The following is a 15,731-nucleotide window of genomic DNA, read 5'->3' on the forward strand; positions in this document are numbered from 1 at the left end:
TGGGGGGATTAGAATAATATCTTTAGATTTCTGGGACCTGCTGTGGGGAAGAGGAATTCCAGTTTCTAAGGCAAGTCTTCGGGGAGAATGTGGAGTCAGAGACAGGAAGGCAAGAGAGGTCAGATAACTTTTGTGTGTGTGTGAGGCTGCTTCTGAGGTCTTAATTTTGGGGTGTCGTTTTTTAAGCCCCAACACTTTGGGTTCAGTGTGTTTCACTCTCTGCTCTTGCTGTGTGACCTGAGGACAAATCACTTACCTTCTCTGAACTTCAGTTTCTTCATCTGTATAATGAAGCTAATTATACATACCTCAAGCAACATTTAACTAAAATAATGCATATAAAACCACAATTGCTGAAAGCATAGTAAGTTCTCAATAAATGGTATCTAAATACATTGCTGAGAAAAAGAGGAGTTAGCCCTGGCTACTGGTTATTTTAAAAAAAAATTTCTATAAGTTTACTAGGAATAGCGCTGGCAAATAAAAGCCGATCAACCGAAGTCATAGCTCCAATTTGTGTTCTGTCAAATGGCACTACAGAAAAATGAAAGGATAAAAGAAGGCGAAATGGGAAAATGTGAGTGAATGAAAGTGCAAAGAAGAAAAGAGAAAAAGAGGAATTGAATTTTGAAAAGATTTAGAGAAGAAAGGGTGAGCAGGAGAAAGAAGTTAGAAGAACCAGAACTGAGAAAGAAGAGGCTAGATCTGAGGCTCCTGCGGTGAGGACCCGGGCCTGGCAGAGCCCCGCGGGGCACAGTCGGGGCGGGGCCCGGCAAAGCAACCACGGCCCCTCACTGATGGGCTTACGAAGCGGGGATCTTTCGGTCCCGGGCAGCCCCTCTGCCTCCTGAAGCACTGAGCCTGGATGGCACCAGCACCCAGCTGGCAGGACGCCCTCCGACTCGAGGTGAGACCTTTATTTTCCCCGCCCCCCTCGCCACCCTCTCCGGGTTCGGTGGGCGCTTCCTTCCCTCCACAGGGGCGGGCGCCGTGCGCGGTCAGCGCCAGGGGCAGAGGCCGCACCTGGGTGACTCCTGCTGCCACGTTATCTGAAGCTGTGCTGGGGTGACCAGGAACAGTCCCGACGTTGGAGTAGCGGTTCGCGGACGCCACTGCGCTTATCCCTTATGGTAGCTTCTGTGGAATAATTGCCTCTTTTCATTTTCCCTACTCGGAAGAGCTCAGAGAAACTTGGCGCGTTCCCAGGCTCAGGTAGTCACCGTTGATGGAGCAGCGCCCGGGTGACTGGCAGCACCAGTCGCGCTGCTAGGGACAGGTGGCAGACAGATGGCGGAAAGATCACTTACAGGTAGTCCCCGTAAGAGATGGGGCAGCGCCAGTCGCGCTGCTGGGGTCAGGTGGCCGAGAGGAAGGTAACCTGGCTTCCACGCTGGGAGGCTGTGACCAGGACAGAAACAGCAGGAAGCAGTTCAGATGTTCATAGATTTGAGAAAATGAAAGTGAGTAAACTACGGCCCCTTTCCATCAAGAAATGTACTTGTGATGTGATATGATGCATACGTGTATATCAGAATATATTTATTCCTGGCTCATATCTCCCATAGCCTTTGTCACAGTGTTTTGTTATAATGTTGGGGCACTGCAACCCTCCAGAAAATGGAATTTCTCTTTTTGACCTTCTTCTGCCCTCCTTTCGTCTGCTGTTTTTCTCTCCAGGGTAGGGATCTTCCCCTATATTTCTATCTTGTAGCTGGCTATAAATAAATTCTCTGGTCTGCCTTGTCTGATTGTAGGTCATAAGACTCCCGTTTCAGAAGGGTCCTGCAGGAGGAAGGAATGCTGCAAAGGGGAACTGAGAAGAATTTGAAGAGGCAGGCCTCACTGGGTTCCCCCAGTCTATTAGTATGAGATCATACAGATTCCGTGGGATGACATTCCCACACAATTGTCAGTCATGCCTATCTGATGAAGTCCAGACTCAGGACCTCAGTTGCTGTCTACTCAAGTAACTTACATGTTTCTATCTGCAGGCCAAACCTCGCCTCAGGTTCCATTTATTCAGCTGAATAATTGACCTCTTTTGATTTCACAAAGGCCTCATATCTCTGCTAACTGAACTCTTAATTTCCCAACCTCTTACCCACATCCCAAACTTGACTCCTTTTTTGTTACTCCCTGTTCGGTAGATGTGACCATTGAGCATTCAGTTGCCAGACTGGAAAGTGTGGGCATCCTTGAACTCCTCCTCTCCCTCATACTCCTAGTCAATCTGTTACTGAATCTCCCCCAGTTTTATCTCCCAAAACAGATCCTTGACTCTCTTAGCTTCTCCACTAGCAAAACTTCCCTCTTTAGGTTTCAGCTAATGATCAGGTCTCCTCCGCACTACTGCATCCTGAATATAAATCTGCTAACCTGTCTACTCACATCTACTTTCTGCCTGTCTGTTCAGTAACCACAATGCAGTGACACCTCAAGTGTCTTCCATCAAAGTGTTATCCCGGAGGTCCTATAAGGGATGATCCCCACTACCTCCCCAGCTTTATCCCTCCTGATTCCCTTGCTCTCTGAGCTGTCACACTTAGGCCCTTCAGTTAGTCTTCATGTACCAGGCATCCTGCAATTGAGTGAGTTCATGCCTGCTCACTTGTTCTTTTCATCTTGGTTTAATTCTATCTTCAGGGAAACCTGATCTGATGCTGAAGTCTAGGTGAAAACTCCTCTGTTAGATGCTTCTCATTGCACTGCTTCTCCTTAGCCTTTATTATTACAGTTATGTTTTACACGTGGTCTGTGCATTTTTGATTAATATCTGAGTCCCTTTCTGGATAGTAAGTGTGAATGGGACCTGGTTTTCCTCCCTGTGGTGCAGTGTATAGCATATAATAGGTACTCAGCAAACAGCAATTGAAGGGTGAAACACATAGTGACTTCTGAGTGCAGAATCCCTAGAAGAGAGGATAGCTTTTGAAATCGGCCCTAAGAATTGGTAGGAGTGACAGTAGTGCTGTTAGAAGGTCAGGGTGTGAGTGGCTTAAGCCATTTCTGGCAGGAAACCAGGTGCAGCTTGAGAACATCTAGTTCTGTTAAGACTAGCGGAGCATAATGGGTGTCAGAATGAAAAAACAAGTTTGATAACAATTCTTGAAGATCTCTCAGAAGTTACTTATATGATTCAGAGAGTGACCTCCTTTAAAAATTTTTTTTAATGTTTTTATCAAGAAGAAAAAGCAACAAGCAGAAACTCACTGTATCTGTCCTTTGCCATCCTTTTGCCTCTCCTGTCACTTTTCCTATAATGTGAGCCCCAAGACAGGGATTTCTAAGTATCTTCAAGATGGATCTCTGTATTAGCTATTCTCAGTTGTAAAGGAGACAAAACTAGGGTTCTTTATACTGAGGCCACATTTTTGGAATTTGACAGCTTAAAAAGCTTCACTGTGCTAGGTATAGTCTTTAAAGTGTGATCAAGCTACTGATGAATTATTCTAGTCTTCAGAAGTCCGTGAAAAGCTGGACACTTCAGAACACAAATATATGTTGTTGTTTTTCCTCCTCTCTAATCTCAGAGAAATACATTTCATTTTTCCTTTTTTATTATTCTTGTGGTCCTGGAATTTTCTTTTCTCAGAATCCCGTAATAGAACAGTGGAATTTAAAATCACTTCAAATGCTTACCGTGTTATTTCTCTCTATCATCTTGGGTAAAAAAGTTCTCATCTCTAAGCCTTAAGTTCTTGATCTTTACAATCTTATTAAAAAATAAATCTCCTGTGTAGAACACCTGCCTGCCTGGCATTTAGTTAGAACATGTGCCTCTTGCTCCATCCTTTCAAAGCTTCTTTTATTTCAGTATTCCCAGTGTTCTTTCTTTTATCTTCCCTTTATCCTTTGCCCAGACATTTACCTATCTTTAAAAATGTTTCTTATGTCCTTTTTCTCAGTTTCCTAAACCAATGTTTTGTTGTTGTTGTTTTTGCCTAAATTACCTTTATTTCACACAGCTATGCAAATTGTGAAGTCCAGGGATATGATTGCAAACAATTAAGGTTGAATTTACATGAATAAGCTTTCTTCCCCATGAATATAGTATGTGTCACTTCTCACTTGGTCTAACACACACAAAATTCCCACCCTATCTGGCACAGATACACTCAACATGCAACATTAACTACAATTTCCGTTTTATTTTTCTCCAGAAAATAGTCCATCTTCAGTCTTTAAGGACTCAGCTCTTTACATGGGCTTTGGTGAGGGTCGTGGGGCAGCACCGCAGGTCTAAATCAGGTGGGGAGTTGGGTCCTTGCAGGCTTCATGAGATCCATTCCTGACTACTTTGCTGTGAATCGCACAACTCACAATAATGTAGCTTCACATACAGTTCTGTAAGCACATAGGCATCGAAGACGCGCGCTTCAGAAATGTCCCTGACTGCTGCGGCCTCCACTATGTTTCCAATGACGAATTTCTTTTTTTCCTTTTTTTCCAGTGTCATGTGATACTACCAATGATGAATTTCTTAATGGCCTTGTCCTTGGGTACGCATCAGGCACAGTTCATGCAGCGAATAGACTGCACGAGGCCTTGACCCTTTTTTTGGCACGACCTTTGTTTCCTCTTTTCTTTGTCATCCTGGAGGCACGGACTGGAGAGTGTGTTTCATTTTTTAATGTGTTATGATATAAACACATTTGGAGACAATTTAATAGAATTTTTTTTTGTTTATTTCTGCATTAGCAGTGAAGTAATCAGGTAAAAAATGTTCTTTAATTGGTCTAGGAGTAGATCTTGGGGAAAAAAATTGAACTCTGGAACAGGGCAGAGGGATAAATTCGAAATGAAAGTCTGTGGCTAATTAAGATTTTTTCGGTGAAAAAACTATTCTATAATTAAGACTTTTAGAGAATTCTGACTACTTTGTGCTGACATGTGTTAAATATTTCAGAAGATGGCTGATCCTTGGCAGAAATGCATGGATTATGCAGTAATCCTAGCAAGACAAGCTGGAGAGGTATGAATTAAAACTTTGTCAGCCATAATGTGATGTGTGTGAACAGTGTGTGGTTGCCTTATTAAATAAAACATGTATTTTGATCAGTCTGCATTTGTTTTCCTTTTACTAAACACTTTACAGGGAGTACTTGAATTTTATATCATTAAACGTCTTGTGATGACAGTTATGCAGCTAAAATAGGATGTTAGATTACATAATTCTGTACCTAAAAGGTCACAATTATTGAAGGCTTATAGACATTTTTGTAAGAAATTCTTTAAGAATATCTTTAAGGAATGTCATTTAAAGTCAAATGGAATGTTTTAAACCATTTTTGTGTTTTACCTTTTGTTCGATTTAAAATTATTTATGCTTTTCTATTTGCCTTCTAAAAATCCTTTTTAGATGGTTCATGATGCTCTTAAAGCTGGAATGAATGTTTTGCTGAAAAGTTTTCTAGCTGATCTGGTAACTGCTACTGACCAAAAAGTTGAAAAAATGTTTATCTCTTCCATAAAGGAAAAGCATCCATCTCACAGGTATTTCTTATTTTCATTTCAAATGATAAAATAAGATCTAAGTTGGAGTCACTTCTACTAAGCAAACATTTTGATTTTAGACATAGAAATTGACTTTAGTTAGTTTAAGCTGAAAAGGGATTTATGTTGAGGGTGTGGGCTCCTTGGGCCAGAACCATGGGTGGGAGGAGGAGTATCTGGAGAGGACACAGGAGCCATGGCTTAGGGGTAGCCACTGGTAGCCTCTGACTCTGATGGTTTGAATACTTTCTAACTTACCTTATATCTTTGCCTCATTAGTTTAAGATTACAAATCCTGTTATAGGTGTATAGGAATGCTTGTGATTTTTGCACATTGATTTTGTATCCTGAGACTTTGCTGTCATTGCTTATCGTCTTAAGGAGATTTTGGGCCGAGACAATGGGGTCTTCTAAATATACAAACATGTCGTCTGCAAATAGACAAGCATGGCATGCGTATACCTATGTAACAATCCTGCACGATCTGCACATGTACCCCAGAACTTAAAGTATAATAATAAAAAAAAGATTACAAATCCTAGGCAGGAATATGCGGTTTCTAAGCTTAGGTGCTTTGCGCCTGCTCCAGCTGACAGGAAGTAGGAAAGAGGAGTATGTGGATTCCTTTAGAGTAAAAGGAATGGTTGGGTGCTGGGAAGCTAATGTGACAAACGTCTGCTGTTGGCATGATTTAAAAGTTCAAATTCATTCTCTGTATCGTAAACTTCTTTATATAGTAGAGTGATAGTAGCTCTAGAAAGTCTGAGAGAAAATCCTGAAATTAAGGCTCTTTTACAGGCACAGAAATTTAACAGAAACATTATTATCATTCTAAACTGTTAGCACTGTAATTCTGGACTTCTTCCTGGTCATGTTATTGGCCATTCTTGGTATTTTTAGCTGTTTGGAAGAAAAAGTGTTTAAAGCCATGGCTAAGTATTTTTCTTCCAAATAGATTTATAGCTAAGAGAAAAATAGATAAATGAAGGCGATGATAGTTATTATTAAGACAATTCAGTTTTAAATGAATAAAAATAATATAAAATAAAATAGGAAAGAAGAAAACCAGTGAACTCTAGCACTATTTATGGAATTTCCATAAGATTTAATTAGAAACGAGTTACCAAGTGTAGTTCACACTCAAGGCAAGAGGTATTAGGTCTGCCTCTTGATGGGAGTAGTATTAGAGAGTGTCTGGACTTATTTTTAAAATCATGGCATTTCCTTATGATTTCTCATCTGCTGCAAATCCTCTTGTCTAGGGTGCGTGTGTGTGTGTGTGTGTGTGTGTGTGCATGCACAAGTGTGTGCCATTACGTACTCTGGTATTACATTTTAGAATTTGTTTGTTTGTTTGTTTGTTTGTTTAGAGACAGAGTCTTGCTCTGTCACTCAGCCTGGAGTGCAGTGGTATGATCTCAGCTGATTGTAACCTCCACCTCCTGGGTTCAAGCAATTCTCCCGTCTCAGCCTCCTGAGTAGCTGGGACTACTGGTGCCCACCACCACACCCAGCTACTTTTTGTATTTTTAGTAGAGACGGGGTTTCACCATATTGATCCGGCTGGTCTTGAACTCCTGAACTCAGGTGATTCCCCTTTTCCTCAGCCTCCCAAAGTGCTGGGATTATAGGTATGAGCCACCATGCCTGGCTGCATTTTAAAATTTTGAATTTTGTAATTTTTCACATGACTTTGCTCTCAGTGAAATAAAATAAAGCTTCCCCCCCACCCCGCCACTGTTATCCTGTTATCAGGCTTTATAGGGACAAAGAAGCAACAGTAGAAAAGTAGGGTGCAGACTTTTATTATATTTTATACAAAACTGTGTAGCTAAGGAAATGTCATGGTTTGGAAATTGTTGCTAATAGAATAGGAGTGTGTCCTTCTTGCTTTTAGTTTCATTGGTGAGGAATCTGTGGCAGCCAGGGAGAAAAGTGTCTTAACTGACAACCCCACATGGATCGTTGACCCTATTGATGGAACAACTAAGTTTGTACATAAGTACGTTTCAAACATTTTAATATAATTGCTGTTTGCATATTACCTGGAAAGCCCTTCAGAGTACTGTGTGCTGGTATATACACATTTTAGAGAATTGTGTACTTTGTTTATGCATCTTTATTCTAACAAAGGGTATCTAAAGTGAATAGAGCGAAATGTATTATGCAGATTTCTCATAGGATATGGAAGTGAAGAAATAATGATGGTGTGACCTTTTCTTGAGGTGTAGAGTACCCTGTTCACCTTCTTTTCTCACTCCTGGAGCCATGTAGAAATGGAAGCAAACAACCCTGCTTCTTTGAGATCCATGAAGAAACTAATGAGGTCACTTTGGTCAAGTTAGTTAATCTTTGTAAGCCTCAGTTTTAAAAAAGTTTATAAAATAGCCATATTAATGTTACCAATCTAATAGAACTGTTTATTGATGGGACTCTATGAGTGGTCCATTCATGTAAGAACTTAGTAAGTTCTTGGCACAGAGTAAGTATAGGCCTGGCACAGAGTAAGTATATGATATCACTAGAAGAAAGCCTGATTGAATTGTGAGTTAAAATGAGTAGCCAACTATGGTGGGATTCCATACAGATGTTACTTTTCAGTTTTTCTTTTTCTTTTTTTGTTTAAGACGGGGTCACACTCTGTCATCCAGGCTGGAGTGCAGTGGCAAGATCATGGCTCACTGCAGCCTTAAACTCCAGGGCTGAAAGGATGCTCCTGCCTTAGCCTCCCAAGTAGCTGGAACTACAGGCACAAACAACCACACCAAGCTAGTTTATTTACTTATTTTTATAGATATGGAGTCTCGTTATGTTGCCCAGGCTGGTCTCAAACCCCTGGCCTCAAGCAATTTTCCCATCTTGGCTTCCCATAGTGCTGGGCTTACAGGCTTGGGCCACTATATCCGGCCTATCAGTGTTACTTATGAAGTTGCCATGAAGTTGTACATATCTGTACTATGTACAGAATCATTAAAATCTATAAACTTTTATAGACTTGAGAACATGTATATGATAGTGCTGTATCTTTTAAATTTGGAAGGATGCTTATGATATATTGTAATGAAAGAGGAGAAGATTGTATGATACAGTGTGTATAGTTTGATCCTATTTTTGTTAAAATAAAAACTCTCACATATTTAGAGGCTTTTATGTTTAGTAGTTATGCTGACCATATTTTGCCTTGATCTTGACACTCTAGTGAGTCAGAAATTTCAACCTATGTATTCAAACTGTCTTGCAACCATAAAAACAATGGTGAACAGTTTACTTTTCAGATGTGAAGTTCCAGGTGTGGTACTGGAGTAGAGACAAGTAACAGCAATTCTGTACAATGCAGAACCTGTGTCTACCAAGGCTCCAGGCTGCAGGAAAAATGATGAAAATGGACTCATCTTAACAATTCACTGTAATTTTTTTTAAATTTACTTTTACTTTTTGAGAAGATATTTTCACATAGTCATTAGCTTATGGCATTTGATATTCAAAAGATAGGAAATGGCATACAGTAGAAGGTACCCTTGCCACTTCTGTCCCCAGTTTCTCAGGATCCATCTCTCAGGTGGCCATTGCTATCTGTTTCTTATGAATCCTTTCAGAGATGTTTCATGTCTGTAGGAGTATCTTGTGTGAATGCATGTACGTATATATAATATGTCCCCTTCCTTCCTATTTACCCAAAGAGTTGTATACAATATACACTGTTCTGCATCTTAGATATTGTGGAGAGGAGGGATAAGACTGTTCACAGAAAGTTTATGAGTACTTACATTATGAAAAGATGCATTTTAGTGACTATATTAATGATGACTTCTATCTTGGTAAATTTGCGTTTTGTCTTTTTTAAGATATCCTTTTGTAGCTGTTTCGATTGGCTTTGTTGTAAATAAGAAGGTATGTTGTTTTAAATGCATAGTTGATTAGATGCCTCACTTTCATTTTCTGAAAAAGAGTAAATGTATGTATCTCCATAATAAATTCAGATTTGTCTTTACTTTCAATTCATATAACTGCATTATTTGGAATATAAGCTACAGGACTGTTAAAATGTTCATGATGCATTTCCATTGAAGAAAATTTAATGTTTTCTGAGAAGCAGGGGTTGTAAGGAGAAGCACACAAGTAACTGAAAGACAGTTCAGTATTTAGCCACCATTATATGTACGATAGAGTTAGATGGGTTAGGAGTTTATATGTGATCTAAAATGCTTTATGGAAAAGGTGGGATTTAAGTTGGGAAGGCTATAATAGGTATCAGTGAAAAGAGCCCTTGAAAGACCAAGAATTAGCAAGGGCGAATGCATGGTTTGAAAATAGAAAGTGTATTATGAATTTGACACATTATTGAATACTTGTGTCAAAAGCCCAGTAGAGTAAAATCCATAGCTATTGCAGTTCCTTGCTGTTTGACTGTTTGGTTAAACAGTAAAGATGTTTGCTATTATCTTACATCCCTGTCTTCAGGGAATTTTTGATAGGTTTGATCAACCTATACACAAAACGGTAAATAAATTTCTGAAAATAAAACACAAATTGGTAGAAATGGAGGCTTAGCCTGAGGGTTATATTAATTGTGAGAATGTCCAAAAGGAGCTAAGTGAGTATTCAGTATATAATCAGCCCTGGGCTGTGTGCTGGCCCTGCCATTGAAGTCACAGCTCAGCACAAAGTTGGAAGTGTGAACAGGTAAAGATGATATGTGGTGGAACCATGACAAAAATATTGTGGGAACACAGGATGTCACCAATTCTATAGAGAGTGGATTGGGAAAATCTTTATAACAGAAGGGGTCTTAGAAGTTGGTCATGTAAGTTGGCCCTTAGAAAATTAGGGCTTTGCCAAATGGGGGAAAATAAAAAGGAAAAGAAAAAAGGAGAATGTTTTAATCTGAAGAGCAGTTTGGAGAAGTTGAAGACCACGACGTGTGTGGGGAACGGTGAGATGTTCATGGAGAGGGAAGCACTGCAAGTGGCTGGGGCAGAGGTTACTTTGGCCTTAATGTGAGGCACAGTTGCCAGTCAGTGCAAGAAAATTTAGCTTTGGTTTCTAGTTAATTGAGAACCAGTACAGGTTTTGAATTTGACAATGAGAGATAATTCTAGCAATGTAGAGATTATACTGGGTGATCCTGAACTAAGCAGAGGCAGTGAGAAGAGCCAAGGAAATGTCAAAATTGGTAATTTTTTTTTTTTTTGACTCAGTCTTGCTCTTCTCTGCCAGGCTGGAGTGCAATGGTGGGATCTTGGCTCACTGCAACCTCTGCCTCCTGGGTTCAAGTGATTCTCCTGCCTCAACCTCCTGAATAGCTGGGATTACAGGCACCTGCCACCATGCGTGGCTAATTTTTGTATTTTTAGTAGAGACAGGGTTTCACCATGTTGGCTAAGTTGGTCTTGAACTCCTGACCTCAGGTGATCTGCCCGCCTCAGCCTCCCAAAGTGCTGGGATTATAGGTGTGAGCCACTGTGTCCAGCCTGGGATGTGTTTTTACGATTAAATTTGAAGGAGATTTGTGGGGAAACAATGGGAGGTGATCAGGCAATAAGTGATTTTGACCTCCTTGATAGAAATTCTGCAAGGCTAGGTTCTAAAGTATATGTTTTTATCTATGATTATGGGGTTGATGGTAGCCAAAATTATTGTGAGTTGCATTTGTGGACTGGAAAAGCCAACTTGTATGAATATGGAGACCTATAAGGGAAATGGAAGCAATGGGAGAAGGAAGAAAATCCTGAGGTCCCTGAGTTTTAAGGGTGAGGCAGAGAAGGAGGTTCTGAAATAGTGACTCCGAGGTGATCTGGTGAATGAGGTAGAACAGAAAGAGTAATTTTGGAAACATATAGGTACTGAATTAAATACTAAATAAGTGTTGATGATGGCCAGCAGTCTCCAATTCTTCAGACAATACGTTTGGTCAGGAAAGTTCATTAACATCCTCTCCCGGACTTTCAGAAGAATAAGTGATCAGGGCAGAAGCCAAATTGTAATGTATTAAGAGGAGCATAGGAGACGCAAAGTGTAGACTACTCGTTGGCAGTAAAGGTAAAAGGAGGGAATAATATTTTGAAGGTTTTGTAAGGGAGGCAGAAATTTGGTGAGAAGGTATGAGAAGAAAAATCCAAGAGAAGAGTGATTAGTTGATGGAGCAGTTTTTCAGAGAATATAAGAGAGGTTAGAAATCCTCACACAGGGCATGTGTTCACCTTAGAAAATAGAAAAGCTCTGTCTTCCGGAGCAGAGGGAGAGAGGTAACATGAATGCTATTAAGTCTGGACATAAATGAGGTGAGAGTGAAGGGTTCCAGATCTGATGACCTCTTTCTCTGATTAGGTTGGAAAGCATCCTACAGTATAGCCATTTCAATCTATTATTCCTAGTGTTTCTTGTTACTGTCTTAGAACAATTCACTGATTTAACAGTAAAAAGTGCTCAGATTTGGTAAAGGAAACTTGTTTTTCTTTTGCAGATAGAATTTGGAGTTGTATACAGTTGTGTGGAAGATAAGATGTACATTGCCAGGAGAGGAAAAGGTGCCTTTTGTAACAGTAAAAAACTACATGTTTCACAACAAGAAGGCAGGTTTATTCCCCAATTTTTAGTGCTATTGATACTGTATACTCTTATTCTTTTAATGTTTACCTATGGAATTCCCTATTTGTTAAGTGATTCATAAACTGTGTTTATTTTCTCTTGGTTCTGTTATTTCAACTTTAGTTTTGAATGTGGAGTGGAAATAGGGAAAGCAAATGTAATTGGGCAAACACTTCAGGCTCAGCATTGGATTTGGTGATAGAGATAGGAAGATGATTAAGACTGGCTTCCTACCTTTGTGGTGTTCATGGTTTATGTGTTAGCAATCATAGCTAAAATTCATTGTAAAATTCCTCTGATATGATGTCATTGTGACAAATTACTGAAAAGTAATGTGGGGCCAGGTGCAGTGGCTCATGCCTGTAATCCCAACACTTTGGGAGGCTGAGTTTGAGACCAGACTGACCAACATGGAGAAACCTATCTCTACTAAAAATACAAAATTAGCTGGGTGTGGTGGTGTATGTCTATAATCCCAGCTACTTAGGAGGCTGAGGTAGGAGAATAGCTTGAACCTGGGAGGTGGAGGTTGCGGTGAGCCGAGATCATGCCATTGCACCCCAGCCTGGACAACAAGAGCAAAACTCCATCTCTAAATAAATAAATAAATAAATAAATTTTTAAAAAGTAATTTGGGGAAAAAAGTCAATTAAAGCTGGAATCACTTAAAATGATAAACATACATTTTACATGAGCTGGATGATTAGCATTTGAAGTCTTCTTCTTCTGTGACAGCTGTTGACCTTTAGGAGTAAGCAAAATTAGTGTGGAGAGTTTATTCGGGCCAAGGTTGAGGTCTGCAGCCCAGGACGCACTTCCAGGTTGCCTTGGAGAGTGCCACGGAGAACTAAAGAGAGGCTCAAGTTTTTAAAGAAAAAAGAATGAATCAGAAGAAGAGGTGATTTCTAATGTTTTTCAGGAGTTCTCTTTGGTTTACTGATATCACATGAATTAGTGATTGGCTATACATTGTTGAACTATAGAGCATATGGCATTTTATGGTTACTTGGCATCAGTTAATCTAGAGCCTGCATAGTAAGTGGCTTCAAGAGGCAATTATTTAGCTCAAGGGGAGTGAGACTGACTGCTGGTATAATTTAAATGCCTCTCTGAGCCTGGTAATTTAAAGGGGCTGGTATTCCACAGATAAAAAGTGTTTTTTTCCTTCTTTCTCACAGCTGATGGAAATTTCAAGTTACCTTTCTTTCATAAACTACATCCAACATTTTTCACCGTTTGCACTTTTGAGATTCTTTTAAATGCAGCAAGAACTTAAAGATACTTGCAAAGCAATCTGAGTTCAGAACCTTCCTAGATTTTTATTTAATTTTTCTCCTCAATCTCTTCATTTGAGAGCAGATTTTTAGGTCATTTTCTTTTGTTGAATCCTAAGGCCCCAAAGATTGGATGAGGCATCCTAGTTTTTGAGATGTTAACATGTGAGAAAATATGCATCTTAGAACTGAAGGAGGCAGGGCCAGAGGTCCTAGGGCAGATTCTGTTTGGTGCTCCTGCTTGGAGGAGGAAGCTACACAAGGCTGTCACAGGGAATGCTCGCACCTCCCACCAGATGGCCAGCGCTGGACCGGGCATTCTGTGTGCGGGTGTGAGCCATGGTACCCAGTGCCAGATTGCGGAAAGGAAGCTGGGAGACTGGCCTGCGGACTGGGGTGAGGTCACTGCTCCTTCCTTTCAGGCTGGAGCTACTCTGCCAGGGCTTAAAATTTTAAATGGGTAGATAGGGTTAGTATTTTTGAGAAAAGAGAGAGTAAATCATAGCTAGCCTCCTCCAGCCTTTTTTTTTTTTTTCATAAGACACCAAATTAAACATACGCTTTCTCCCAGCTGTGATTGTCCTTCAGTTACAGAGAGTGAGATCAGAGCTAGACCATGTCTGACACAGCGAAGCAGCTCATTCCTTTAAGGACATTCACACTGATGTCCTATTTTCAAACCATTTGAAAATTGCATCATTCTGCCTCCAGTACTGGCAGTTTCTCTGTTCTGTGATCGATGTGATTCACAGAAACTTTTTAGGTAACAAAATGAGCCAGGGGTGTGGAAATACGACTTTTATATTGGTCTGGGATTGGCTATGAGCACCAGCATTTTCATTGGAGGCAGTTTGATTTGGGGCAGGAAAAAAGGATTCTGCGATTTGCCATGAAGGCTCTAGGAGAGCAGGTCAAGGCGGCCACGCAAATCCTAAAGAATGATTGTAGTAGGCTGGACTGCTGTCAATGGGAGCTGGCGAGGTGGCCAACTTACCTGCATGTGGGTTTGCACTGGCCACGCTGGTGACTTCACCGAGACCTCTCAGTGTCCTAGGAAGTGCCATTCTTTCTTCCTACTTTCTAAAAAAAGATAGAATCTTTATGGGAAGATTGGGTGTTTGGTAAGTATTTGAGGATCTACAGTGATGATCCCTCATCCTCCAAACAAAGAGGATATTGAAACTAAATAAAATATCTCACCAGCTAGGTGATGCAGGTTTTGTGGACTTTGCAACACTTGTGATCATTATGGCCATGAAGTTAATCTTCCTGTTGGGTCCCCACCGTGGACAACAATCTTGTGTATGTAACAGTCTGCCCTGTCATCGGCACATTTTCAGTCTCTTGGGTTAAGAGCCTAGGCAGTGCTATCAGAGAGCTGTTTGCCAGAAAGCCTGCACTGCTGCATCACCTGGCCTGTATTCTGCTGCTAAGCCTCATCGTTTGTGCAAACACATAGATTAGTTACCTAAATTGGGCCCTGGATATATTAGACACGTCATCATGACTCCAGTATATTACATATTCTTTACAACACCTGGTTTTAAAGTTGTGCAGCTATTTTTTTTTTTCTTACAGAGGTTTTATTGCATTTGGTCCACAGTTGTATTTCACATTATTTCATGGGCAGGGGTCCCTATAAAGTACTTGGCGGGACATGTAGCAGGCAGAGATACAGAAGTATAGCTGGTCAGGCCCAGAAGGGGAGAAAGAGGGCTGGGGGCTCCTTAGAACCTACTGAGGGGCTGGGTATGGTGGCTCATACCTGAAATCTCAGCACTTGGGGAGGCCAAGGCCGGTGGATCACCTGAGGCCAGGAATTCAAGACCAACCTGGCCACCATGGTGAAACGTGTCTCTACTAAAAATACAAAAATTAGCCAGGCATGGTGGAGCACCCGCAGTCCCAGATACTTGGAGGCTGAGGCAGGAGAATCCCTTGAACCCAGGAGGTGAAGGTGCAGTGAGCCAAGACGACTCCACTGCACTCCAGCCTGGGCAACAACAACAACTATAAAAACCTACTGAGACCACCTGGGGGTGCTTAGCATGGAGACAAGGTCAGGCTTAGCCCCAACAACTTGGAATTCCACTTCCTTGTACAGGCCTCACTTTCCCCACTGGGCCCCAGGACAGGTCTGAGGGTCTGAGATCTGTTGGCCTGAGGGTCCTAGGGAAATCCAGCCACTTGGGAGCCTGAGATATCTAGCAACGTGGCCAGGCCCCCTTTCCAGGGGACTTATTTCCCAGCACCCTCTTCACTGTCCCCACCCCATTCCTCGGGGAAAAAAGTGTATATTTCTTTTGTTAATACTTCCTGAAACTTTTATGGGTACTGAAACCACAAACTGATCTGCTAACGAAAGGGGGAAGAGGC

General features: G+C 41.0%; 1 protein-coding gene and 1 pseudogene across 1 annotated transcript; both read left to right on the forward strand.

Annotated features, from left to right (window-relative positions):
* Positions 1-686: 686 nt before the first annotated feature.
* LOC119470101 (inositol monophosphatase 1-like) lies at positions 687-12,280 on the forward strand. Its single transcript, XM_037736100.1, has 7 exons — positions 687-907; positions 4,907-4,972; positions 5,360-5,493; positions 7,391-7,495; positions 9,339-9,384; positions 11,957-12,069; positions 12,205-12,280. Exons 1-7 carry the CDS (start codon positions 866-868, stop codon positions 12,278-12,280), a joined length of 582 nt encoding a protein of 193 aa, XP_037592028.1. The 5' UTR covers positions 687-865.
* Positions 12,281-13,651: 1,371 nt separating this feature from the next.
* On the forward strand, positions 13,652-15,041 carry LOC108299454 (annotated as a pseudogene).
* The last annotated feature ends 690 nt before the right edge of the window (positions 15,042-15,731 follow it).

This window comes from Cebus imitator, unplaced genomic scaffold (assembly GCF_001604975.1).
Source record: "Cebus imitator isolate Cc_AM_T3 unplaced genomic scaffold, Cebus_imitator-1.0 Scaffold22, whole genome shotgun sequence".
In the NCBI taxonomy this organism is placed as follows: Eukaryota; Metazoa; Chordata; class Mammalia; order Primates; family Cebidae; genus Cebus; species Cebus imitator.

Coding starts and splice junctions, on each gene's coding strand:
- LOC119470101 (XM_037736100.1), top strand. CDS start 866: ATGGCACCAGCACCCAGCTGGCAGGACGCCCTCCGACTCGAG. Junction 7,496..9,338: donor ACAACTAAGTTTGTACATAA/GTACGTTTCAAA, acceptor GTCTTTTTTAAG/ATATCCTTTTGTAGCTGTTT. Junction 9,385..11,956: donor GCTTTGTTGTAAATAAGAAG/GTATGTTGTTTT, acceptor TTTCTTTTGCAG/ATAGAATTTGGAGTTGTATA.